The sequence below is a fragment of the Eschrichtius robustus genome, chromosome 1, assembly GCF_028021215.1.
Source record: "Eschrichtius robustus isolate mEscRob2 chromosome 1, mEscRob2.pri, whole genome shotgun sequence".
Lineage (NCBI taxonomy): Eukaryota > Metazoa > Chordata > Mammalia > Artiodactyla > Eschrichtiidae > Eschrichtius > Eschrichtius robustus.
Genome location: NC_090824.1, coordinates 132,976,815 through 133,004,699, shown reverse-complemented (window position 1 = coordinate 133,004,699; position 27,885 = coordinate 132,976,815). Strand labels below are relative to the sequence as shown.

Sequence of the window (27,885 nt, the reverse complement as noted above, 5' to 3'; positions counted from 1 at the left end):
GCGTGGAGTTACGCGACCTCGTCCGCCCGGCCCGGCCCCCGCCCCTTGGCTTGCCGCTCCGCCCCCGCGGGGCGTCCCGGGCCGCTAGTTCCCTCGGCGGCGGCCGCGCGCGGCCCGGGGTCGCCGTGAGTACTCACGAGGCCAGCCTGTGAGGCGGCCGCCACGGGGACGGGACGGGACGGGGCGGGGCGGCCGGGCCGCGGGAAGGGTGTGGGGCCCGCCCCGCCTCGGCCGGGGTGGATAAAGTGAGGAGCTTGCGCCGGGTGGCTCTGAGGGGCCCTCCTGGGCTTGACAGGCTTCGCTGAAGGCTGGGCGGCTGGCGACGCAGATCGGGCACAGAGCTTCTTCCCCGGGAGGCAGGTGTTGGGTGTCTTTGGGGTCTCCGGAGGAAACCGGAGAAGAGCTTTTAATTGCTCCCCTAAAGGAGGCCTCAGGGCCTGTCCTGAGAGCGCGGTGGCAGCCAGTGTTAAGGGGCTCACGCCGGCCTCTGCCTCCGCCGGGTGTCCTGGATAGCGCTAGGCTGCGGGAATCGCAGGTCTGTGGCTTCTCCCCCGCACTCTTTGTTCCGTGGCCTAGGCTTTCTGAGAGGAGCGCTCACTGTAGAGCGGAGTAACCTGCTTGCCCAGTACCACAAAGCTGGGAGTCAAACCCAGAGTATAAACGTTGAGATCGGAGGCTTTGACTAGATGTAAAGTTGTCACACCGGAGAAGCGCCCTTGGGCCTAGGCCAGGACCTTTGTCATCCGGACTTGAGGCTTATTTACATTTGGCCTGTCCCCGTGCAAATTCTCCGTTAGCTGCCATCATCCAAAGCACTGAACGACAGACACCCTTCTCTGGGCATTCTTCACACAGTCTGTATTTGGCTTGCCCTTTCTTGAAAGGTTCCCTGCTTTACCTCATTTGGATAAGTTAGATAGGTCTCTCTTGCTTAATTCATTAACAATTCCCTTAAGTGGTTGAAACCAAATCACAGGAAGAGTGGCTGTAATTAGAACCTGTCAGATGTGTGTGTAAGTCCCAATTCCACTTTACTCCTGACCCTAAGCAAGTAGCTTGACCTCCCTACACCTGATTATTCTATACATAACGTGAAAGCTTTGAAATAGACCATCTTTCAGGCTTATTCCTCTTTAAAATGTCTGTGATTCCGTGAATTCCATAACTACCCACCCTTCCCCTTTTCCCACTCTTCACCATTTAAACCCATTCTCCATCTCTCCAGAGAAATGAGCCTTGAGATTAGAAGGTGGGAGTCCCTTTCACTGAAACAGCCTGGTTTGAAAAAGGTGGTCGTTTCTGAATTGTCTTTTCCCTGGCCAGGAAAAATTCCCTCTGAACTACCTTTTTCTCCTTGTGATAACAACAGAAGCCAAGCAGCAACAGCCCTTGGAGAGAGACTAAGTTTTCTTGACTTCCACAGTGACAGAGAGCTTGTGAAAGTTGGTACTTCTGGCCTACGCTGCCATCATCCTACCACCCAGCCCAAGACAGCCCAGGCTGGACATTAGTGCCTCCCTCTTTATTCCTCTGTGATCATCCAGATCAGCACCTGACTGTTTATTTTCAAATCTCACAAACACAGCCGCCAGGTCTTCATATTCTGGTTCTCGGCTGCTCTTGAAGGTGAATGGAGTCTTGCTTTTTAAAATCATTTTTGTATAATTTTTGTCTACGTAGATGTGTTTTAAGTTCTTGTATGTCTCTCCTCTTTGGCTTGTGTCTCCAGCAGACAGTTCATTCATTCATTCACTCATTCAATAAATGTGTGTTGAGGGGCTGACATTATAGACAATGAAAAGAGTCAAAGCCTCTACCACCATAGAGCTTACATTCTGGTGGGAGCTAAATGCAATAAACAAACATTTTGTACGTCAGAGCGTGGTAGGTGCTGTGGAAAAAAAGCAAGGAAGGGGGATGGAGAGTGCCAGTATGTTGTGTATTGGGGTTTTGCTGTTTTATATAGGATAGTCAAGGTGACCTTCAAGCAGAGATCTGAAAGGGTAGAGGAGTAAGCCATGTGGGTATCTGGTTGAAAAGCATTCCAAGAAGGGTGGCCAGCAGGGGCAAAGGCTGTGTGGTGGGAATATGCTTGATAATATTTGAAGAACAGCAAGGAGACATTTATGGAGTCTTAGTGATAATCTTCCTTTTCACATTTAGAGTTAACTTTTTAAAGCGAGCCCTTACAAGAGTAGCCTCTGATTTTTTTTTCTTTTTATGAAAATTTCCAACTATACACAGAAGTAGAGAGTGTAAGAAACCGTTATGTACTCATTCAGCTTCATCAGTAATCAACATTTTGCCATGTTTATTTCATCTCCACCCCCTTCCCCCTTTTTGTGCTGGAGTTGTACTTTAAAGCAAATCTCAGATATCAGGCCATTTCACCTCTAAGAACTTCAGTTGCAGTTTCCTTTTGCATTTTTTTTTTCTGCATATTGTTTTTGATGGGTCAGTCAGCACTGCCAGCTGGAGGACTGCTGTGCTGTTGGCCCTGGCATTGTGCTTTATAACTCCATTCTGCGTCAGTTACCAGGTTTAAGTTGGTATCTGAGGAACAGACCACAGGCCCTTGGAGCACGCAAGGATTTAGAACAGTGGTTCTCAGAATAACTTGGAGGGCTTGTTAAAACAGATTACTAGACCTCTGGAGTTTCTAATTAGTAGGTCTCAGTAGGGGGTCTGAGACTTTACATTTTTAACAAGTTCCCAGGTGATATTGATGCTGCGAGTCCACAGACCTTACTCGAGAACCACTGATCTAGAAACCTAAGATTAAATAGAACCATATTAAAGACCAAGAACACCTCTGTGTAAGGTTGGAGTGGATGAAACTGAGATAAATGCAGAGCCAGGAAGGCCTAGGACAGTGGTTTTTAATCTTGTGAAAGGGGTAGGGGTTAGTGTTTTTCTGAGCATTTCTTAGGATCATTATTACATTATTTAGGGAGTAGGTTCCAGGAGGAATCCAGGGCATTATTTTGGCTGTGACAACTCAGACTGTGTCTACCAGAGAATGATCAGTGTTGTTGAGGACTTTTAAACTTAGCTATGATTGTTATATAAAGGCTTTTATGGATACTGGTGTTAAATAAGAGATAATGACTCAAGTTGGAGAAGTAACTAGGGGTAAAGAGTCCAAAAAAAGAGTCTGCTTCTGATGGTGGTTGGCGCTATGAAGAATATTCTAAAATGAACTGACTAGACTGTGTAGCATAAGCATCCGGTCCCGCCGTCATCATTTTTGGCTTCAGGGGTTGATATAGCATTATGAACTAGAGCAAGAACTTGCTTCAATCACAACTCTCCAGCTGGAGAACAATAGTGTCTTATGTTTGTATAGTGCTTTCACGGTTCATTATTTTTAAAGAACTGTGTGTACAGGTGTGTGTACATGCATGCAAGTATGTCTCTGTGTGCAATTGTCTGTACATATGTATAATAAAAGTGTACCCATAAATGTGTGCTTGTGTATATGCCACCCAGTTATTAAGTGGTGATGAGATCAATTGTTGTCTACTTTCTACAGGACAGTGACTTGTTACCACCACAACAGCAGAGCCTGCCTTCCTCAGCAGATCTCCAGTCAGCCCCTGACATCTCCCCCTCCCTCCCTTGTCTCCCTTTGTGGCCTCCTAAATGCCCATCTCGTTGGCCTGGGTTCAACTGGTGGTATGGAGGGGTGCTGCCTAGCACTGATCTGGGAGTGTGTGTGACCCACTGACCCAATGGTGAGAACTGACTGCCCAACTCTCCAACTGATCATCCAGGGGGTAGATGGAACAAAGTGCAGACCTCACCTTTTCCCGGTGTTTCCCCTCCCACCCTTTTGGTAAATAGAGTGGCTATTTGAAGTTAAAGGAAGGAGAAGGGGCATGGAAACAGTATTACTTGGTGTGTGTATAGGGAGTTTTCTTGGGAAGGAAGGGGAGAGTTAAATAAGGGTTAGAAAGGGAGTTATGAGACAAAAAAGCTAGGTATGCTTGAGAGCCACCTTGGGTAATGATCCAGAAGAGGTCAGCTTGTACTAGAACTTAGATATGCCTAGGAATCAACCTTGACATTGAAATCTTCCTCATGCCTCCCCCACTGGCTACCAGAGCCTCAATCATCATACCCGATACCTAAGAAGGCTAAAATTCCCTACTGCTTTCCTCCATGACACCAAGTCAGTGCTAGACCATGGATATGACCAGATTCAGGAAGAGACTGAGACGCTCCCAAAGGGTGAGGGGAAGGGAGCAAAGGGATTAGGGCCTCAGTTATTCTATCCCAAGGGACCTCCCATTCTTTGTGGAAACCTGTTTCCAATCCTAACCCCACTGTGTTCCGTGGGATAACGGGGACCCGACAAAGGGTTGTATCCTTACTTCTCATCACTAGGACATCAAAGGCCAGTTCTGGAATGATGATGATTCGGAGGGAGATAATGAATCAGAGGAATTTCTCTATGGAGTTCAGGTGAGATTACAGCCCCCAAAACCCATGTTGGGTGGTCTAAATGTGTGCTCTTCTCTGGATACATCAAGAGTGAAAGATTATTTTGGAGTAGAGATGAAGATACAACGTCAGTGTAATCTGAGGATTGTCTTGTCAGAGCTGATTTCATATCTTTGCTCTTGCCTGGAACTCATATCTTTCCCAGTGTAAACTACACCCTCTGTACATGGAGGTTACCCGTATCAGGGGTCCCTGGTCCGCGGCCTGTTAGGAACTGGGCTGCACAGCAGGAGGTGAGCAGCAGGCCAGCAAAGCTTCATCTGCCGCTCCCCGTCGCTCCCCATTGCCCACATTACTGCCCGAACCATCCCCATTCCCGCCCCCACCCTCCACCCCCGCCACCCCGGTCTGTGGAAAAATTGTCTTCCAGGAAACGGGTCCATGGTGCCAGAAAGGTTGGGGACCGCTGACCCATATGTTCTTAGTTGGAAAACATTATTTTCTGGCTATTCCCTCACTAGCCAGCAGGGGTCGTTTCATTCATTAGGGTCAAATTTTTAAAAGATTATTCTACCAATGATTGTTTAATGCTATCACTGCCTAGGGCATGATCCTGAGCAGGAATGTTGGTCTCTAGACAGAACCAATCTGAGTTAAATTCTGTACTCTTCAGCCTGTTCTGGTTCTTACAGAAGGGATCCCTAAGTGTCCTGGTCAGGGTTGAGAGAAGAAGCTGAGACTTAAGGATGTGAACTCCTTAAGCAAAGCCTGCCGTTGGTCTACTAAAACTTCCTAGAGTGGTGATGGAGGGAGACTTGTCTGTCAACGAGACTTGTCTGGTGGCCCAGCTTGGGCCACCACCAAAAGCCCCTTCATATAAGCAGCTTTTGCTTGTATGTATTGCTGTAGTTTGAGATCCCTGTTCTGGATGTTTTCTTCATGTTCTGTTTTTCATCTCTCTTCCCCACTATCTTTCCCCTCCACCATTTTTGCTGCTGACTCAGGGGAGCTGTGCAGCTGACTTATATCGACACCCACAGCTTGATGCAGACATTGAAGCAGTGAAGGAGATCTACAGTGAAAACTCTGTATCCATCAGGTGGGACTCTACTTCAGGGATGGCAGGGGACTCAGCCACTTCTTTCTGAGTTGTTAAAAGGGTAGAGGTCTTTTCTTTACGGTATGATGGGGGGGACGGGTGGTCTGTGGACCTTGATAAGTTTTGAGCTTAATGATGGTGGGAGTTGTTTAGAATACTTGAGGTTGGCTGACAGGAGTAAGTAGGAAAGTATAGCCACTTTTCTTAGAAGTTCCCTCTTATCCTAGACTCCTCTAGGCTGATAGTTTCACCTTTGAGGTAAGAAGGGCTTCTGGCCTGGCAAAGGCCCGGATCATAAAAGTGGCTTCAGGCTGTAGCTAAGAACCTAAATACAGAGCTGCCTTCCACTCTTCCCTCTCCCTTATCCCCAGGCTCAGTTCTCCATCCACCTCAGTCTCTGTTCCCTTCTTTCTCCCTTAATGAGTCTCACATGTGGTTGCCTGTATCTCTATAGAGAATATGGAACTATTGATGACGTGGACATTGACCTCCACATCAACATCAGCTTCCTCGATGTAAGTGGTGCTAGTACCTGCCAACAACATGTCTAGTTGGGCTTGTGGATTTTGCCATATAGGCCTGGAGTCTTGTTCCTGACTGCTGTATTTGAAGCACATATTATTCATGCCTGTGTTTCCTAGATCATCAGCAGACAGTGCTGTGTGCATGTGTGTATCATATAGCGAAAACTTCAAATCCATTCCTCTCTGTTGCTAAACTAGAAACTGTTGACCTTACTCTTTTAGGAGGAAGTTTCTACAGCCTGGAAGGTCCTCCGGACAGAACCTATTGTGTTGAGGCTGCGATTTTCGCTCTCCCAGTACCTTGATGGACCGGGTAAAGGCAGTGACTTTGGGCATGTGGGTGCTCTGTGTGTGGTCTCATCCAAAGTCCTAAGTTAACTGAGGTAGAGAAAAACTAGGAACAAGGCCTGTTGGTGTAATCTGTAGGCCATTGGTAGGAGCTTTTCAGTCTCTTCTCATTGGTGTCTTCATACCCTGTTGCCTGATAGTCATGCCTTAAAGGCCTTCTTGGTTAATGAAATTGTATTCTCTAGTTCCCAGATATTATTTATTCCTCCCCTTCCCGTCAACTTCCAGTATAAGTTGAGGATATTTGAAATTGGTCAGACAGTTCCCAGAATCTACCCTCTGCCTCAGATATTTCCTTTGTCCATCATTATTGTTTAGAGTACCCTTAGAATCTGAGGAAGCTAATCCACTGAACTGGGGCTTTGGACTCCCAGGAGGATAGACATGTATACATAGTAGGAGCTTTCTCTTCTCTTTGCAGAACCATCAATTGAGGTTTTCCAGCCATCAAATAAGGAAGGATTTGGGCTGGGTCTTCAGTTGAAAAAGTAAGAACTTTGATCTTTTTGGTTATGAACATTGAGGGAAAGAGAGATGGACATGTGGATGGACAGGCAGACTCTTGAATGGAATGTTTCCTTCCAAAAGTGTATTTCTGAGATATGCCGAAGAAAGACTAAAATTAATTTGGGGAGCCAAATTTATGGTTAGGTAAGGGAGCTTGTGTTTCTGGGGTATCTGGCCTTGAGGCTTCCTGGAGGTGAGAGGTGAAGCTCATCAGTACTTAGCATTTAAGGAAAAGCGCAACCCTGGAATTAGAGTCATGCTCATCGCATTTCCTCAGAGTGGGGCTCTAGGATTTCAGACAGTTTTAATTTATTGAATGTGTTGAGCACCTTGCTAAGTATTTGGTATACAATACTGAGAAGTGAACTCAGTCAAGTTCCAAATAGAGTCCAGTGGATACATGTTCTAATACAAGTGAATATGTAAGATTTAGAAAGAACACAGAGGAAGGTGTAGGTGTAACTCAGTCTGATGGCAGGTGGATGAATGAAAGATGAAATGGAGATGATTACTGGTTTTCAAGGATGGATAAGAGTTGCCCTTGTAGACAGTGGAGTAAATAACATTTGCAAGGGCACAGTCATGTGAAGCAGCATGTGTGTAGGAAGCTTCAAGTAGTTGTGTATTGCTAGTAAAATGCAAGGGGAGAATGGTAGGAACTAAAGTTAAAGCCAGAGAAGCAGGAAGGAGTCCAAATCAGAGAGGATCTTGGGCTTTTGGGAGCATTGAAAGGTTTTCAGCAGAGAAAGGACATGATCAGATTTAGTTTTAAAAAAACCATTCTGGTAGCACTGTGCCAAATAGGTAGGAGGGGTGAGATAAGAGACCAGAACTGTTTTAGTAGGAGACATTTGTAGAAGTCCATACATGAGATGATGAAAGCCTGAACCAAAGTACAACTGTAGGTAAGATTAGAGATGAGAGATAGACTAGAGAAATTTGCAGGGTTTAAAATCAATAAGACTTGAAGAATGATTTGGGTATGTTGTATATGATAAGAGCCAAGGAATAGTGGAATATTACTCTTAGGTTTCCAGCCTAGATGTCTGGGTAAATTTTAATACCACTCATTTATATAGGGATTTGGAAGAGGAGCACATTTGTGGGATGAGGACAGATAGTTAGTTCCATTTTAAACATGTTGTTTAAAGTTAACTTTAGGATATTCCAGTGGAGATGCTCAATACAGAGTTAGATATGTAGATTTGATACTTACAGGAGAGGTTCAGGTTGAAGTTATACAGCAGTGTACGGGTGAGACTTGCACCCAGTGTAGAATATGAGATTGCTAAAGGAGAGCATGATAGAATGAGAAGAAAATAAAATCAAGGGCAGAACACCCTTTAACCCAGACAAAATACCAGGAGTAGGTAGAGGAAGAAGAAACACTGAAGGTAGGTCAGAGAAATTGGAGAAGAATGGGAAGAGAATAGAGTCAGAGAAGGCAAGGAGGAGCGTTTCTACAAGGGCCAGATGCCAGAGAGGATGAGTAAGAGGAGAACTTAGGAGTTTATGTTGGATTTAGCATCACGGTGAGAGCAATTGTAGTGGAGTGGTGAAGGTAGAAACCAGAATACAGTAAGTATTCTGGAGAAGTGAGTGATTGGCAACAAAATAGAAACAATAAGTGTGGATTAAGAAATTTGGATGAGGATATAAGGGGAAGAGGGAGAGGTAGCTAGGCTGAGGTAAAGAAACTTGAAACTTTTTGTAGACTTCAGTAAAGGAACTGACAGGAGAGGGGGATGATTGACAGAGCAAGGTCCCATGAGGGGCTGAGATCTAGAGGACAAATACAGCAATTGATCCTTAATAGGAAGGTCACCTTGTCCCCAGAGAATGGAGGGATCAAGTAAGGGTAGAAATGGAAATAGATTCTGTAGTAGGGTTGCAAAATTATGGAAGATGATATCTCATGCCTTCAGTTTTCTCTATTGAGAAAAGAGATTATCAGTTGTAGGTGAAGTTAGGAGCTTAAAGAAGGTGATAAGGATTTAGAATAATGTAGAGTGATACTAGAGAGAACTGATCAAGGACAAGTGAAAGGACTGACAAGACTAGCTGAGGGCCCAGCCCAAGTTGGAAACCATAAATTTGGGGATGTAATGTTTTGCCTAACAGTGTCAGTACCCTTCGTGTCCCTTGTCCTTTTCTTCACTATTCACAAGGCAGAGGGTGGTACTCACCACTTCTGTTCCACTTTCAGTATAGCTCTTCTTGGCAATAAATTGCCAGGTTCACAGCCTTTGAAGACTCACCTTTGAGATCTCCCTCTAAAGGCAAAGCATCTAAGAATTTTTCTGGTCCATTAGACTAGGTAAGGGAGTGGGAATTTACCCACTAAGGTAAAGAGGTACTTTAGGACAGTACATTTCCATGTTCTAAGATTATATCAGTGGGGTATTGAGACACACCTTCCCCTACAACAACTAGCTTTGCAGTCCCTGGGTCTGAATTTTAGATTAGTTGCCTTTCATAGTCCTATTTCTTGACCTGGGCTTCCCCTGCCTGAGCTTCTCTAAGCCTATTCTTCTTTAATTCTTTAGGATCCTGGGTATGTTTACATCCCAACAATGGAAACATCTCAGCAACGATTTCTTAAAGACCCAGCAGGAGAAGAGGCACAGCTGGTTCAAGGCAAGTGGTACCATCAAGAAGTTCCGAGCTGGCCTCAGCATCTTCTCACCCATCCCCAAGTAAGTTTCTCCATGAGCTGATTATCTCTAATCACTGTAATCTTGTCTAAGCCTCCACCCCACTTTCTTGATTATGTAAATTATTCTATCCTCTTCCTAGGTCCTCTAAATTCTGTACCTTTAACTACTAATACCACCCACATGGTCCTGTCCCCCATGTGTCTTTACCCTTCTGCTCCTGACCCAATAGTCATATCTCGTCCTTTATGTAAAACACAGTACCTAGCGCATGGTACGTGTTTGGAGAAATGTATGCTAATCTCTCCATCTTTACTTTCTTTGACCCTTATCCTTATTCCTTATCCTAAGGAGGCAGGGTCAGAGCCAATAGGCCCCAAGTCCTTGCTCTTATGGAAGGGCACATTGATTTATTACCTAGGTTCTGGAAATAAATATTGCTCAATTCTTTGATCCTAGGCCTACATTTATCCCCCCTGGTGCCTTCTGATCTTCCCAAAGGCAAATACAAACCCAGATTTGTAGTTTTCCAGGTGCCATTGTTGACAGACAGTCAGACATTAGGCTCTTTGGGGTCCAACTATTTCTTGCCTAGTAGTTTAATCACACACACACACTCTCTCTCTCTCTCTCTCTCTCTCTCTCTCTCTCTCTCTCGCTCTCTCTCGCTCTCTCTCGCTCTCTCTCGCTCTCTCTCTCGCTCTCTCTCTCGCTCTCTCTCTCGCTCCCTGAAACGGGCATCCTCTCCAGGGTATCATTTCTTACCTGGCCTAGATGCTGCAGAGAATGACCTAGGCTTTGCCTTTGCTCATGTTCCAATCTGAAGAACACATAGATAATGACATAAATATCAAACCAGTTATGTATTGATCTACTTCCTTGGACAGTTTGATCCAGTGGAACTTTCCTCAGATATGAGTTGCTCTTTGGCTTAGGTCATTTCATCTATTCTTATCTCCAGACCTCTTCTTTTTTTTTTTTTTTTTTCTTTTTCTTTCCGGTCATGCCACGCAACATGAGAGATCTTAGTTCCCCGACCAGGGATCAAACCTGCACCCCCTGCATTGGAAGTGCAGAGTCTTAACCACTGGACTCCCAGGGAAGTCCCTCCAGGCCTCTTCTAGAGCTCATACTGAATCCTCAGTCTCATCACTTCTCTTTGCTCTGTGTTCAGGTCTCCGAGTTTCCCTATCATACAGGACTCCATGCTGAAAGGCAAACTGGGTGTACCAGAGCTTCGAGTTGGACGCCTCATGAACCGTTCCATCTCCTGCACCATGAAGAACCCCAAAGTAGAGGTGTTTGGCTACCCTCCCAGCCCCCAGGCAGGTCTCCAGTGCCCCCAGCACGTGGGCCTCCCTCCCCCAGCATGGACCTCTCCTTTGGTACATGGCTGAGGAGGGTTTGACTCGGGTGTCAGAGGGTGGGAGGGGAAATGTGGGAATACAGTTTCTCAAAATGGGGTGGGGGTCTGGTTGTCCAGGCATCATAAACCAAACCTGGGCATGAATCATGAGTGACTAGAATGAAACACATTTTTTAATAGTTGTGAACTTATATGTGAACAGTCTGGCAGGCTTCTCTGATAGTATGTCATGAAGCAGAGAGTCGGGGGTTGGGCATCCTAGGGAGATGTCATGTATGATTTTGTTAGGTTGTGGTTAGGACTTGGTAGTCAGCTACTTTACAGATCTATTCCACCTACCTTGAAGGGGTTTAAGGACAGGTGAGTCTTTTTTAAGAGCCTTGGCAAAAATGTCTGAAGGTCTTCTCTGCAGCTTGGGGATTACTTAGACTGATCAGCGTTAGGGCTTAGCTTCTTCAGGAGAATTTTAGGTAGTGGGCGTGAGTGAGGTCTTTCCAGTCACCAGCTTCATAGGAGGTTCACGGAGTCTATCTTTTTCCTCTCATCAGGTCAGTGGTCACTGCAAAAACATCCCCACTCTGGAATATGGATTCCTTGTCCAGGTAATCAAGTCCAAAGGTTCATTCCAAAGCCTTTCCCCTGTTTTCTGACCCATCTGATCCCCTAACATCTCCCAGCTCTTCAGTCAGTTAGCAAACATTTCCTGAATTGTTCTGCTCCCAGAACTATACTGAATGTTGTGTGGATAGGAGAAAAGAAGGCATAGTTCCCACCGTCAAGAAGCGTACAGCGTTATTGGGAAGACAACGCTTATAGACCACTTACGATCAAGTGCCAAATGAGACATTGCAAATTTTAAGTGTGCTGGTGCCAAGATGAGAGAAGGATTGACACTGATTTTCTTAGGATCCTGCACATCCTTGCTCAAGTGGGCTTCACTTTTCCTCACAAACTTTCACTGCTTAGCTGCTTCTGGTCATTTGCTTCTTTTTAAACCCTCTTTATTTTCCAAACATGGTTTCACTTTTTTTTTTTTTTTTTTAATTTATTTATTTTTATTTTTGGCTGCCTTGGGTCTTTGTTGCTGTGCACGGGCTTTTCCCTAGTTGCAGCGAGCAGGGGCTACTCTCCGTTGCGGTGTGCCGGCTTCAGTAGTTGTGGCACTCGGGCTCAGTAGTTGTGGCTCGTGGGCTCTAGAGCACAGGCTCAGTAGTTGTGGCGCACGGGCTTAGTTGCTCCGCGGCATGTGGGGTCTTCCTGGAGCAGGGCTCGAACCCGTGTCCCCTGCATTGGCAGGCGGATTCTTAACCACTGTGCCACCAGGGAAGCCCCATGGTTTCACTTTGCATCTCCATTATCTTTGTTCATGTCATTCCCTCCACTGACCTTTCTCACTATATCTGCCTATTGCAGTCAAGTCTCAGATGCCAGCTTTTCCATAAAATCTTCTCTGTTGCTTGAAATGTATTAGCTGGAAGTGTGTCTCCTCTCATTGAACTCTTTTGATGCTTTTTGTTTTATATGGCACTGATGTGTCAGGTGCCATATGCTGCCTTGAATTGTAATTAATTTGTATACATACCACATCTTGTCTGTTGGACTATGGGGTCTGAGAAGACAGTCTTTTATGTTATTGAATCAAGGAGACCTTTCACTGAGCTAGGTGCATAGTAGGCATTCAGTAAATCTGCATTAAATGAATGAATAAAAGCCCTTGCATGTCCATTTACCATCCCCAAAGTTTGTGAAATGGGAACAATTTGATTTATACACAAAGTGTACATGGTTGCAAAAGCCATGGTAAGACCGAGTGTGTAAAAAATACTTTAGGATATTGCTGCATGAGCTCTGGATTTGTGCTGTCTTCCCAGCACAGAGTTTTATCTATGGTCTTGATCAGTTTACAGGCTGATTGTTCTAGGTAGTTAAAATGGCTTCTCAGGCATCTGATCATGGACTGAATACTCACTTGTCACATGGGGGCAATCTGTAATTACTACAACTAATGTTAATAGTTTGATTAGTACTTGTTTGTAAAATACTTTCACAGAAATCATCTTTTTACTCTCAGTACCTTTGTGAGGTGAATAATGTCCACTTTGTAAATGAAGAAACCAAGGCTCAGGTTAATTGACTTGCCCGAAGTTATATATGGTATTAAGTAGTAGAGGGGGGAATCTTAACCCAGGTCTTCTACCATGGCTGATCTTATTTTTATTATACTTTATAGTCTTAGTTCTAGAGTTAGGCTATCAGTTTAACTAAGTGCAGGACCCAAGAATAGATTTTACCTTAGGCACAGGGCTGGGAGGTAGGAGAGTAAGTGGAAAAGAGGTTCCGATTATTTCCTACATCTGGGTCTGGGCTTCCAAAAGATAAATAGAATCTCTTCTCTCCTCAGATCATGAAATATGCAGAGCAGAGGATTCCAACGTTGAATGAGTACTGCGTGGTGTGTGATGAGCAGCATGTCTTCCAGAATGGGTCCATGCTCAAGGTATATGCCTCTATTTCGTGACCCTCTTTCTTGCACCCTTAGCTGAGGCCCCTTAATTCCTCATCTCTCCATTTTCCCTTTCTTTCTGGATCTATGGTAAAGGTAGAATTCTGTCCACACTCCTTGAGACTCTAGAGATAATTGTTTTTCTCAGAAAGCAAATCTCAGCAGTCCTGTTTGGAAAGATGAGGATATGTGAATATCAATCTAGAGTTGTCTGAGGTCAGGCACCCCTCTTGCACTATGATACCTTCTTATTGGACACCTCCTGCCACCACCATCTCTTTAATATGTCCATTCAGCCAGCCGTCTGTACTCGTGAACTGTGCGTTTTCTCCTTCTACACCTTGGGAGTCATGTCGGGAGCTGCAGAGGAGGTGGCCACTGGAGCAGAGGTATGGGGGCGGGAAAAGCTGCTGGGGAATTGGGATCAAGAAAGGCTGGGAACACAGCAGTTTCACTGCTTGGAGTTTAATCTCCAGAAATGCTTTCCTATGTAAGGATGTTCACTATAGTATTGTAGGGTTTTTTAATATTTTATTTATTTATTTTTTGGCTGTGCCACGTGGCTTACAGGATATTAGTTCCCCGACCAGGATTTGAACCTGTGCCCTGGACAGTGAAAGCGCAGAGTCCTAACCACTGGACCTCCAGGGAATTCCCTAGTATTGTTCATAATAGTTAAAAAAAAAAAAAAAAAAGGATACAAGCCCACCTGTACAGGGTCCAGTTAAAGAATGATGGTATGTCCTTTGCAGTAGAAATTTTTGGATAGAAAATTATAACATATATAAAAAAGAAAATACAACAGTATGTATAATACAATTCTTTTTTTTTTATTGCCTATATAATAACAATTTCTGTAGAGAAAATATCTGGAAGAATATACATCATACTTAGCAGTAGTTACCTGTGAGGAATGAGATTTGGGGGCAAGGGGATGATTTTTCTCTTTTTTAAATCCCCCTTTTAAACATTGTTCTTGAATTTTTATAATGAGGTTATATTTTCTCATGAAAAAATCATAAACATTTGTCTTTTTAAAATTTATTTTATTAAAATATAGTTGATTTATAATGTGTTAATTTCTGCTTTAGAGCAAAGTGATTCAGTTATACATACATATACATCCATTTTCATAATTCTTTTCCATTTTGGTTTATCAGAGGATATTGAATATAGTTCCCTGTGCTATACAGTAGGACCTTGTTGTTTATTCATTCCATATATAATAGTTCGCCTCTGCTAATCCCAATCTCCAAATCCATCCCTCTTCCACCCCTCATATTTGCTTTTAAAAAGAGAAATGCTGAGACCCTCCAGAAGGTAGACCTATGCTGGGTACTGTGTGACTCCCAGCACCGGGAAATCATTTAGCTTTTGCCCCCTTTCTCTCCTTTCTCTTAAGGTGGTGGATCTGCTGGTGGCCATGTGTAGGGCAGCTTTGGAGTCCCCTAGAAAGAGCATCATCTTTGAGCCTTATCCCTCTGTCGTGGACCCCACTGATCCCAAGACTCTGGCCTTTAATCCTAAGGTATAGTTGCTTGGGAAGAAAATCAGGACTCAGGAACAGAGATGGCGGAAGACTTTGGGCTGTCATTCCAACAGCTTGGAATAAGGGGACAGAAGAAATGGAGCACTTGTTTCTTGGGAACTCTTGCTTTAGCCGTTTTAGTGAATAAATAACTAAACGTAACTAATAATATCAGATAAATAATAACTTCTGAGTTTCTCAGAAGAAGGGGAGAACAGTTAATATTAGTTATGTTATGATAGGGAATAATACAGACTTTGGAGCCAGACAGACCTTGATTCTATTTGAGGTTCTGCTCCTCCCTAGCTGAATGGTGTTAGGCAAATCACTTAACCTTTCTGAACCTCAATTTCCTTATCTGTAAAAAGGAGATTATATCTACTGTTATAAAAATGGGAGATAATATGTATAAAATATTGTATAAGTTAGGGTTCTCTAGAGAAACAGAACCAATAAGAGATGTTTAGAGAAAGAAATTTATTGTAAGGAATTGGCTCATGTGATTATGAAGGCTGAGAAGTACCAGGATCTGTAGTGGGCAAGCTGGAGATTCAGGAGAGCTGATGGTGTAAGTTCCAATCCAAAATCCAGCAGGCTCGAGATCCTAGAAGAGCTGATTTTTCAGTTCCAGTCTGAAAGTAGGAAAAGACCAGTGTCCCAGCTCCAGGCAGTCAGGCTGGAGAAGTTCCCTCTTACTCAGCTGTTTTGTTCTATTCAGGCCTTCAGCTGATTACATGAGTCCCACCTGAATAGGGATGGCAGTCTCCTTTACTCAGTCTGCTATTCAAAGGTTAATCTCCTCTAGAAACACATTCACAGCCACACCCAGACACACCCATGGCCCAAATTGACATAATTGATGATTGACAAAATTAACCATCACAAGTACCCAGCACAGTGCTTCACTATTACTCTCATTGCTATGTATCAGGCACTATACCAGGTTCTTTACATACGCTATTTAATCTTTAGGTCATCTCTCTGAGGGTAGTGGGAATTTTTATCATCACTTACATACAGGGATACTGAGGTTCTAAGAGGTTAAGTAACTTACCCTATTACTCTCAGCTGGTAAAAAAGAACTAGCATGTGATTCTAGAACTTTTTGACATTAAATCTGTGTTCTTTCCATGACATACTATGCTGTTTCCCTGGGGCCTAGAATTCTTTTGTACATCTGGCCCTCCTTTTCATCATATCTTACTCTCCTCCACTTTTGTTCATCTGGTTCTTCTCTTCCCATTGATTCCCCACAGAAGAAGAATTATGAGCGACTTCAGAAAGCTCTGGATAGTGTGATGTCCATCCGGGAGATGACCCAGGTATTCTGCCCTCTGCCTGTCCCCTGCCTGCCCACTCAAGTGCCCTATTCTGTTTGAAATTCATGCAAGTGGAGGGAAGATTTAGAGATGCTACTCAAATCCCTCACTGTATTCTCTTTAGTTTTCCCAATCTTTGTTCTCTGTTTTGTTAGCTCTGTTACTCCTATTTCTCACTCCTTATGTCTCTCAACCTTTACCTTTGCTGCTAATTCCTTCACAAGTTGTTCCTATTTAATGTTTTTTCCATAATTCTTAGGGCATTAGAGAAGTGAGGGCAAGACCTCTGTCCAGGGTTGGGAGGGTGAGGAGGGGGGCTTGGAGGTAAGGAACTAGACCCAGGGGCCTACATCTTCTATCCTTCTAGGGGTGGGGCAGCCACATGGAGCAGTGACCATCCTTTGACTCAAGGCTGTCTCTCACCAGACTTCCCCACCCCTCGTCTGCAATCTCTGCATGAATAGACATTCATTTGTACTCACATTTACAGGTGGGCCTCTTCTCAGCAAATCCTATATATCACAGTTCAGATTAACACATAACATACACCCAGGAGGGATGATTTACTTGTCAGAAGGACTCTTATGTTTTTATGTAAAGTTTTACCACAGGATTCCTTAGCCTAATCTTTCTGGGATTTTGATTTTATTTATTTATTTATTTTGATTTATAATCAACTTTTTAGGGCTGTAGGAATTGCATAAAATGAGGGAGACCCACCTGCATGTTGTTTTGTAAGCATTTTCAGTCATTTTCATATTTATTTATGAGTCTTCCCAACCTGACTGGGGTCCTTGAGGGTGGGAACCCCATCTCCTCTTGGTTTGGTGTGGTCTTCAGTGCCTACCTTGCCCTGGGCCCTGATAGTCTGTGGAAAGTGGGAGGGCTCCCACCTCTCCTGGGAGATAACTTCACGGCCATTGTCTTACAGGGCTCATATCTGGAAATCAAGAAGCAGATGGACAAGCTGGATCCCCTGGCCCATCCTCTTCTGCAGTGGTATGAGTAGAATGGTTCACCCTTTGGCGGGGGGTGGAATGGGGCATAGTATCAGACATGGAGCCTACACCTTCTCCTAGAGGTGGTTTCAGCATCCTTCCCAAGGTTATAGATATTATGGCCGCTCTTTCTTGGGTTTTACTGATACACCTGCCCTTGACAGGAACTCAGATCCTACAAAGAGCCCACAAATTCTAATGTGATGTCTCAAGTTCTCTTTAGGTGTTTCTTGTTTCCCAATAGGTTTTTGAGTGCTGCTTGCATGTAGGAATTAACACTTCATTTCAGTTAGGTTTTCTATGCATGCAGAGAAGTCTGTCTCCCCCTTCTACGCCCTTTCCATATCTCAAGCCCTTCCCTGTTGATGTTGACTGTCCAGAGCCTTAAAGCACTATTATTACTCCCTTCTCTTAGCAAAGGTTCTGACCTTTCTCTACTTCCCTCCACCCCTTGCCCTCCCTCCCTGATCTTGATTTCTGTTCTCTTTTCCTGATATAGCTTTCCCCTTCTAGCTTACTTCCCTCTGTCTAGTCAGCCTTTGACATTAGTACTTTCTCAATGCAACATGCTCCCTCTTAGTATGAGGAATGACCAGGCGTAGACCATCCAGGATGGCATCACAGGTACGTGAGTGAAGCACAAAAGAAAAAAACCATGTCCACTATAAGAGATAATACTCCCTTGCTGAGCCCTCAACAGTTTATGCCTTTGTTCTCTCCTGTCCTCTAAGTTCAGCCTATATATGGCCCAGTCTGTCCCCGAATCCTCAGGAAGTTTGTTCTAGTTTCTTCTGGTTTTTTTCTGCAGCTCAAACAATAACTTTCCATTCGCCTCATCTCTGAGAGCCTTCAGCCTTCCTTTGAGCTTGGGCAGGATGGCTCCTGAGCCCCAGTTCTAAGTTTCTAAATCCCAAGTGTAAGTTGTCACCATCCTAATACAGACCCCACCTTTCTAACTTTTTTTGGTAGCTGACCTCTTGTGCTGACCTTTTGTTCTATCCTTTTCTCTCCCTAGATGTAGCAGCCCACCTCCCACCCCTCCTTTTCTTTCATCCATTGTGTTTAACTACCCAGTAACTTGCTGGTCCCTGGTCAGTAACTTTGCTTTTACATTTTTATACACAAACATTACCACCCACAGGAATATCCAGATAGTGTCCTGGACTCAGACAGCCCTGGAATCCTTACTTGTTCTCCCAGAGGCAGAGCAAGGCTGCTACTTTGTTCAGGATGGCCTAACCACACACTTATTCTATCCTTTTTGTTTTTTCTCTGTTTTGTCCTAGGATCATCTCTAGTAACAGGTCACACATTGTCAAACTACCTCTCAGCAGGGTAAGTGACCATTCTCCCTCTAAACACTAAATTTCTGGTGAGGGGCAGGAAGGGGCTCCAAACCAGCTAACTGAATTGGTCCTAGACCTGCCTGATTGGGCTTGTCTCAGTATACTGTCTTTGGGCCTGCACATATTTCCTTTCTTTAGGGTCAGTGCAAGCCTAATTTGCTCCCTTCCCTCCCTGATCTCCATTTCTGCTCTGTTTTCCTGACCCCACCCCCACCCTGGGCAGCAGCTGAAGTTCATGCACACCTCACACCAGTTCCTCCTGCTGAGCAGCCCTCCCGCCAAGGAGGCTCGGTTCCGGACCGCCAAGAAGCTCTATGGCAGCACCTTTGCCTTCCAGTGAGGAGTGGGGCGGGGCTGGGGATGGGTGCTGGATAAGGCAGAAATAATGTAAGGGGATGGGAAGGCAAGTTCATTTGAGGCATATGAGTTTGTGTTATCTATGTCCATCAACCAGTCAGTCAACAGATACTACAGGCTATTGTGGTAGGTGCTGTAGAGGATAAAGATAAATAAGATATGGTCTTTACTCTCAAGCTACTCGTGATGTAGTTGAGGAGAAATGACATTTACATAAACAAAGATGTGGTTGAAGGAACAGATGAGCAGGGATAGATTTGAAAGCTACTTTGAAGGAAATCAGCAATTTATGCCCAGTTGTGAGAGGAGAGAGAGAAAAAGAGAGATTAAAGGTAACTTAAAGGGAGTTGGTGGTACCCTTTCCTTAAAAGAGATGTGAAGTCATTACTGGAAGCCATATTTGGGAACAGTGATAATCTTGTTGAGTTTGAAGTGAATTTGTTTAATTTGAGATATCAGGATAATAGACAAATGAGAATATTGAACCAGCAGTTGAGGATTTAGGATGGGACTGTTTGAAGCGTGGAAGAGAAGAGGAGACTGGATATTAAGATGTAAGGGTTAGCCATACACACACACATCTTGCATGCCTGTGACTATATCCACGTGCATATCCATTGCTAGGTTTATTTGTGTCCATCTTCTTGTCCTGTGTGTGTGAGAATGGGTGGGAGTGGCAGTCTTGGAAGTGCTCTTGGGAACCTCATTCCATGAGGAAACATATATTCTACCCTGCCTTACAGTGGGTCCCACATTGAGAACTGGCATTCGATCCTGCGCAATGGGCTGGTCAACGCATCCTACACCAAACTGCAGGTGAGGCTGTGCCCCTTTTCCCTTTTCCCTTTCTCTCCACCCCCCTCCCTGCCCCACTCAGTTTTGAAGTCTACTCTAGAGTACTCAACTGTTTTTGCCTCAGTATCCTCAAACCTAGCCTCCCGTGAGGCTTCCCTAGGGAGGAAGTTGAAACTATATGTATACAATGAATGTGGCTGTTGTATTTTGACCCTAGGCTGTGTTTTTTGGTGTTTTTAGGAATGGGAATGTAGCTGTAGGCAGAGATAATAAATTGCTGATTGTAGCCACCGTGATAAATTAACTTGTTAGGGCTTTTCAATATATGTGACTATTCATTCAGAGAGTTGATATAGGAGACATTTCTTTGCCCTGCAAGACTCCAAGGAATAGTTATTGTTCCTCCTCCTGACTGCCTGTTCTGTATTCCTTTTTGGAGGGTGGGGATCTGCATATATACCAAGGTCTAGGGACAGGAGCATGGCTTCTGAGGGACTGACTCAGTGGCTCTGCCACTTCTCACTCTCCAAGGCATCAATATCTAGTATTTCACAGGCAAAGGGGTTAACTTGCATCCACTTTTCAGCCAATCAGCTTTTCAAGAGTAGGTGCCTAAAGTTATCTGAGCGAGTGAGAAGATTAAATGGAGGGACAGAGGGCTGGACAAGCCTTGTGGCTGCCTAATACACAGCCATGGGAAGGCCCAGGCTCATATTGCTCATCCTGGTGTTTCCCTGCAAGCTGCATGGAGCAGCCTATGGCAAAGGCATCTACCTGAGCCCCATCTCCAGTATTTCCTTTGGATACTCAGGTAAGAAATAATCTTTGGTCACATTGACTCTATTTACATTGCATCCATTTTGTGAATACATAATCCTATGCTGTCTCCTCTTCCATCATGGACACTTGGTTTGTGTCAGCTCTCTCCCCAGTCATGGATACATAATCTTTCTCTATTTTCTCATTAGGAATTTAGATTCTTTGCAAGTTGAGCCCAACTATCTCCCTTTCTCTTAGGTATCCTCTTCTCCATGGGGATGGTTTTATTCACTGTGGGGCCTTGGTCCTGGGAATGGGTTAAGGAATAACTGGGAAATGAAACTAGGCTCTTCGGAGAACACATTTTTGGTGTTGGCATTAGCCTGTCATTATAGATTGTGTATGTGCACACCACACGTGCATGCGAGTTTATATATGAATGCACTTGAAGGCTTGAGCCCCTTCCACTGGCTTACATTTCTGAAGACATTGTTCTCCTCCTTGTCAACCACCTTTTAAAATTTAAACTATGTATAGTTATACACTATTATATTAGTCACGTTGAATGCAAGAGGAAGCATTTTATTCCAAAGATAAAGCATAAACAATGTCCAGATTCTAGTCAGGAGATGAGTTCAGCTTTGTCCAGCTCAGAAAACGAATCTGACTTAGCTCTCTCATTGTTTCAAGCTTATGTCTGAGTTCCTTTTCAGTCTTCTTTTGTTCTTGTTCTGTATAGTCTCTATATAAAAGTGAGCCACCATATAGTTGCAAGTCTACCATATGAAGGGGCCAGTGCTAGATTCTTTATAAATTACTATTTAGTATTCTCCATTAATTGTAACTGTTATAAAGATAACACTTAGTTCCAGAATGACAGAACTGGAAAAGTCACTAACGACAGAATAAACCAAACAAAGTAGAAGAAAGGAGTTAATATAGGTAAGAACCAAAATCAGTGAAATAAAAACAGGTACAATAGATAGGCTCAAAAAAGCCAAAAGATGATTCTTTTAAAGAACTAACAGAACAGATAAACCTGGCTAGATTGATTAAGAAGAAAAAGAGCACAATTAAATAATATTATGAATGAAAAAGGGAGCATGACTATAGATACAGCAAAATTTTAAAAGCTAATAGGAGAATTCTGTCAACTTTATGCCAGTGATTTGAAGACTTTGTCAAAATTGATAAATCCTTAGAAAAATATAACTTAACAAAACTGATTCAAGAAGAAATAGAAAGCCTGAATAGCTCTAAAATTGTAAAAGACATTGAAATAGTAGTTTAAAATTTGCCACAAGAAAACAAAACAAAAAACTTACCAAACCCAGATAATTTTTTTTTTAAACATCTTTATTGGAGTATAATTGCTTTACAATGGTATGTTAGTTTCTGCTAAACCCAGATAATTTTACAAGTGAGTCTTAAGTCACACTTTCAAAGAACAAATTATCCCAATCTTAAACAAAATCACCCAGAGAATAGAAAAAGATGGAATTACAAATCATAAAAGATTGGTAAATTTGACTTTATTAAAACGAAAAGCTTCTGTTCATCAGAAGACACCTTAAGAAAGTGAAAACGCAAGTTACAAACCAGAAGACATTTGTAACACATACAACTATAAAAGATTAGTAATAAAGATGCATTTTAAAAATTCTTACACATAAGAAAAAGACAACCCAATAAAAAAAAAGGCAAACAACATGAACAGGCATCTCACTGAAGAAATGACCAAAAAATATGAGCAGCTGCTCATCCTCTGTTAATCAAGGAAGTAAAAGCAAGACCGTAATGACTTACCATGTAGCATCTATGTGGATTGGCAAAAACTAAAAAATCTGATAATATCTCTGTATCAGAGGTTGCAGATAAGCAGGATCTGTTTTATCACTTATGGGAATATAATTTGGTACAACCACTTTGGAAAACATTTGGTGTTAAATTTCATAAAGCTGAGAAATTTTATCCCTGTGACCCAGCATTTTCATTTCTGCATATGTGCACCCAAAGGTGTGTACATGAATGTTCAGAGTAATATTGTTTGCAACAGCAAATCTTAGAAACAACCCAAGTGCTCATCATCAGGAGAATGGATAAATACATTTTAATATATTCTCACAATGGATTATTATTCATCAATGAAAATGAACCAACAGTGGCATTCAGCAACATGGAAAAAATGTTGAGTGAATAATAGTTGATTAAAAAAAAAAATGGCAAGCCCAGAGGACTGCTGTATGATGCCTTTTTTATGTTGCTCAAAAATTAAAATTAGGACATCCCTGGTGGTGCAGTGGTTAAGAATCCGCCTGCCAATGCAGGGGACACGGGTTCGAGCCCTGGTCCAGGAAGATCCCACATGCTGCGGAGCAGCTAAGCCCGTGCACTACAGCTACTGAGCCTGTGCTCTAGAGCCCACAAGCCACAACTACTGAGCCCATGAGCCACAACTACTGAAGCCTGTGCGCTTAGAGCTTGTGCTCTGCAACAAGGAAGCCACCGCAATGAGAAACCCATGCACCGCAACGAAGACCCAATGCAGCCAAAAAATAGATAAATAATTAATTTAAAAAATTAAAATTATTTAGCTACGTGTGTGTGCGTGATAAAACTAAAGAAAAAAGAAATAACTCAAATTCTGGGATAGTGGATATCTCCCAAGTGGAGGCAGATAGTTGGGATAGAGTTAGGAGCACTTAGATGCAAGTCACTGGTAATGTTTTAGTTCTTGGATTTCGTTCTTAGGTCTGTAGGTATTCATTGTCCTATTAAATAAATGATAGTGTGTTGTGAACCAAAGGTTATGATTAATCCAAGAAGGGTAAGGGCCCAGTGAATATATATTTATTGAATGTGTGAATGAATCTTATTCTGTGTGCCTGGGGTTCCCAGTCGGGGTGGGATCAGGGTAGTCTTTTGGCTTTGTCTAGGTTCCACAGTTTTTATCTTTGTCCCAGCCTGAGCCTCCCTCTAATTAAGCTCTTATTCTAAGTGGTGAGATCCTCCTGGCTTTTAGTGCCCACAAAATTCTTTCTTCTTGTCTGTTTTCTCCCTGTTCTCTCCCTCTCTCCTCTCCCATTGGCCTTTGTTTATTACTGAGTTCCTGAATACCTTTAGTTATTAGATGGAGCCAGGAATCTCTATTGACTTCTTAACTTTCTTCTTCATGTACTGATAACGTAAGAACATCATATAGCACCATCCTTCTCCCTCCAAAGGTCGATTTGATTATAGATACAAAATACCTTATGCTTTTACTACTGGAGTTATAGGTCATCTTGTCCAATCTTTTATTACTTTACAGGTAAGAAAGTAGATACACAGAAAAGTTAAATGACTTTCTTAGGGTCACACAGATCTAAGTAGCAGAGTTAGGACTGGAATCCAGTTTTCCTAACTTCTAGGCCAGTTTTCTTATCATATTGGACTCACAGGGTAGGCTTTGCTTGAATGACTGAGTCTGAGGGCCCCATAGATATGTGAGAGTCTCTAATGCTGGGTGAGATGTGTGTAAATGTCCGTGTTATTTTAGTTACTCCAGCATTTGGCCAACTCTGTCTTCTTTGTATGTTTCCTTCCACCCCTTTCTGCTCTGGTTTTCTCTCTTTTTCCTCAGGGTATCTGTAGCCTAGTGACATTGGGTGCCCTCTGGGGGGTCAGTGTAAATAGAGAGCATTCATTTGACTAGCGGAGCCTCTAATGACTTGGCCATAGTGAGTAGGTTAAAATGAGGGACAGTGGGAAAGGAGATGGTAAACTCCATCTATGTGTTTAGTAGTGTTTAGAAACTTCTCACAAGTGTATAGTCGGGACACAAAGCATCCAGGGGTTATTCTGGCCTCCAGGTTCTCAGGGTGTCTGGTCTCAGGGAAACTGACAGAAGATGATTGGGTCATTACGGTCAGGACAGTGTGCAATAGGATTGGGATGGGACAAGATTTGGATTATATCATAAGGGCCATCTCTAAGACCAGCCATAGAAATCAGATTGTTCTCTCTTAACGTCTGGGATAGAACCTAAATGGGAATTTCACTCAGAACCGTGCACTGAAATACCCAGGCTGAGAAAGTCATCATATTTGGATGCAGAGCTAAACCTAGTTAAGGCTAATGGAGAAGTTGTAAACAGAGGGGTGGTGGGTGTCCTGTAGGAGAAGGAAATTGGCAATTCAAGTCTTGAGGCTCTCATTGCCCTAAGTTTTGTTCAGGCAATAAATCTGTCGTGGGGCTTCAGTGTGAGTGCGTGATGAATTGACAGCCTGAGCAGTGAAGAATGTCAGTCCAGTGGTTACCATCCCTGCTTCTATACCGTGGCTATCACAAAACCAACACTTGCAGCAGAGTGGCGTTAGTAATAATAGAAAGTTCCAGGGTGGACTGCTGAGATAAGTGCCCTGTTTATGGCCTGCAATGATGGCATCATTTCCCATCTTCATCCGTCTCCCTCTTGGGTCGCATGGTCTCATACACAGACTCATCCCTGACTGTGGTAAGGCTGGGCCTGTGATAAAGGTGAATACAGAGACTGAAGTCCTAAACATAGGCCAGAAAGAGTTAGGAATAGGGGCACACAAGCACTGTTGCACATCTAAATAGGAAGAATCCAGAATGAATCTATAAATGTTATAAACAGGGCTATTCAGTGAGGGGTAAAGATGGTGCAGGATTTATGGATTTAGATAGGGTGAAAATGAGTGAATTGGCACCTCTTCCTCAAGTCTGGGAGGACTTTCTGAAGGAAGCAGGACTCTTCAAGGTAGTTGCCGTTGTGGTTACCTGTGGAAAATTATTCATCACTTAACTGCTCTGCTTTCTCCCTTTTCTCTGAATGACTCTGGTCAGAGCTTTTTATGTAACTTTGAACTAGAGCAGATCTGACTTGCTCTGCTTGCTTCCTCTCCACTCATTTCACTCAGCCTGGCATTTGACCCGAGGTGTTGATGTCACCACTCTCCTAGGCCCCTCATTCCTGACTCATTTCATGTGTTACTCCCTGTTTTAGAACCCTTCAGTGATTCCCGGATGTTCTCAGGATAAACTCCATTTGCCTTAACATGGCCTACTAGGCCTGCTTGATCTTATCCTAGCTTATCTCTTCTACATCATCTCTCACCACTTCTCTGCCATCAACTAAGCTGCATACAAACTAAGGCACACTGCTTTGTCTTTCCTCCAGGCCTTTTATATGCTATTATCTCTGCCTAGAATACTTCTTCCCTCTTCATTTAGCTAACTCTTCCTAATCCTATAGTTCTCAGCATAGCTGTCACCAGGAAGCCTTCTTCAAACCCCGAGGCTAGGCTAGTTCTCCTCCTCTGGCTCACACAGTGCTCTATATTCTCCCCATCATAACCCTTACCATGCTCTGTTGTAATTATTTGTTCCTTTCCTGTAATCTCCATCAGACTAAATTCTGTGACGGCAGATACACTGTTTGCTTTATTCACTGCTGTATCACCAAGCGTCTCTAGCTCAGTGCCTGGCACATAGTAGGCACTCGGTAAATATTTGATTAAGGAATGGGTGAATGAACTGGTTTGTTTTTCTGTGACAGGAATGGGAAAAGGACAGCACAGGATGCCCTCCAAGGACGAGCTGGTCCAGAGATACAACAGAATGAATACCATCCCTCAGGTATTATTAGTTGCTGTTGTTCCACTGAGGTAGGACCCTTCCTCTGGGATAAGTTTAGGCTACAGAGATGGATGGGGAAACAATGGTGGTGGTGGAGGTGGTGGTGGTGGGTGGTTTAAAGATCATTTGAAGGAATCAGATACGTTCTAAGATGAACACATTTCTAGAGTCATCTGTGGCCTCAGTCATAAGTATGAAAGCAGAGACTGAGTTTAAATCCAGTGACATGAAAACGTAAAGATGGAAGCCTGGACTCATCCAGATTGATTATGGAAAGCAAAAATTTCGGGGGGGTGGCTGGATATCCCAATCCCCATCCCCAACCATTACCATCTAACTAGCCTCTCTAGGGAAAGCTATAACCATCTGCCTGGCTCTGCTCTCCTCTTCCAGACCCGATCCATTCAGTCAAGGTTCCTGCAGAGTCGGAATCTAAACTGTATAGCACTTTGTGAAGGTAGGTATCTCACCCAGTCCCTGTTTTTCTGGGTCCCCAACCTTTATTTCTGGTGCAACTTTGGCACATGATCCAGCCAAGGGTGATGTTGAAGCATCGTATCTTCCCTTCCCTGCCTGGACTCTCTGACCCAAGCGTTATATGTATAACTTCTGGCCCTTCTCTTCCCAGTGATTACATCTAAGGACCTCCAGAAGCATGGGAACATCTGGGTGTGCCCTGTGTCCGACCATGTCTGCACACGGTTCTTCTTTGTGTAAGTCTAGGAGGGTTCCTTGGGAATTACTTGGAGGAGTGAGGGTGGGAGCATAGTGATATGTGACTACTGGGAAAGTCTGTTTCTGTTATCGGAGACTTGTCCCTGGCTACCTGAGTGGAGCTGGCACTGGGACTTTCCCCTTGGAGGATAGGGATGGGTATAGATAAAGGTCTGTTTAGAGGAAACTGGATAAGCTGAATCTCTTCCATCCTGAAGAGTATCAAGAAAGGGTTTTGACTTCTTGGATGGGATGGCCATACCTCCAAATGCAGTTCCATTGGTTGACATTATTCTGGTATTTTTCTCCGTCTTATGCTCACACTTGCCCTATCTTTGGCAGATATGAGGATGGTCAGGTGGGCGATGCCAACATTAATACTCAGGACCCCAAGATACAGAAGGAAATCATGCGTGTGATCGGAACTCAGGTTTACACAAACTGAGGGGGCCCCAGCCCTCATACCACCCCGTTCCCCCAGGATCCATCTGCCCTCATAAAAGGCCTCAGGAGCAGCAACCGAGGCTGCCCTGAGGAATCAAGAGGCCATTACCAAGGGGCAGGAAAAGGATAGAAGAGGCGGCCTTCATGGTGGAGACTGACCCAGGAACCACTCCACATTTGGATGGCCCAGACTGACTCCCTACCCAGTTTTCCCAGTTGACTTCACCCTGTTTGTAAATAAAACAATAAAATGGAAGGTGCTGTGGATTGGATATGATCACTGTGGTCTGACTAACCTTGGCGCAGCAACTGCCCAAAGCCTCCAAATGGGGGTGAGGGTGGGGAGAGTGGAATATCATGAGGGTTGGGACCATTTATGTTGGATGGAGTCAAAGCTAAGTCCATCTAGTATAGTATACTACAGATCTGTCAACATTTTAATCAACGGATTAGATAAAGGAAACTTAAGCAGATGACACAAACTGAGAAGGATATAGAATACCACTGGTGACTCTTCTTCAAGGTTTAAAAGGACCATTGA

At 43.7% G+C, this 27,885-nt stretch overlaps 1 protein-coding gene across 7 annotated transcripts; it reads left to right on the top strand.

Moving 5' to 3' along the window:
• Positions 1-33: 33 nt before the first annotated feature.
• PARP6 (poly(ADP-ribose) polymerase family member 6) lies at positions 34-27,600 on the top strand. 7 transcript variants are annotated; one of them, XM_068554978.1, is made up of 23 exons: positions 34-1,626; positions 3,533-3,734; positions 4,387-4,464; positions 5,448-5,542; positions 5,997-6,057; positions 6,289-6,379; positions 6,836-6,902; positions 9,468-9,617; positions 10,750-10,960; positions 11,490-11,543; positions 13,343-13,438; positions 13,741-13,833; positions 14,847-14,972; positions 16,229-16,294; positions 17,223-17,290; positions 18,576-18,624; positions 18,859-18,971; positions 19,736-19,808; positions 20,529-20,598; positions 26,107-26,186; positions 26,580-26,643; positions 26,815-26,899; positions 27,243-27,600. In XM_068554978.1, exons 2-23 carry the CDS (start codon positions 3,732-3,734, stop codon positions 27,343-27,345), a joined length of 1,896 nt encoding a protein of 631 aa, XP_068411079.1. In that variant the 5' UTR covers positions 34-1,626; positions 3,533-3,731; the 3' UTR covers positions 27,346-27,600. The 7 variants fall into 7 exon arrangements, 1 of the variants encoding a protein (XP_068411079.1); XR_011075373.1 differs by lacking the exon at positions 20,529-20,598 and having other exon boundaries at positions 37-356; positions 1,370-1,626; positions 27,243-27,262; XR_011075372.1 differs by lacking the exon at positions 20,529-20,598 and having other exon boundaries at positions 37-535; positions 1,370-1,626; positions 27,243-27,262.
• The last annotated feature ends 285 nt before the right edge of the window (positions 27,601-27,885 follow it).

What these genes read in the sequence shown, in the direction of transcription:
- PARP6 (XM_068554978.1), top strand. An exon ending in AATATGGATTCCTTGTCCAG is followed by an intron (nt 11,544 to 13,342) that starts GTAATCAAGTCC and finishes TTCTCTCCTCAG; the next exon opens with ATCATGAAATATGCAGAGCA. An exon ending in TATTTCCTTTGGATACTCAG is followed by an intron (nt 20,599 to 26,106) that starts GTAAGAAATAAT and finishes TTTCTGTGACAG; the next exon opens with GAATGGGAAAAGGACAGCAC.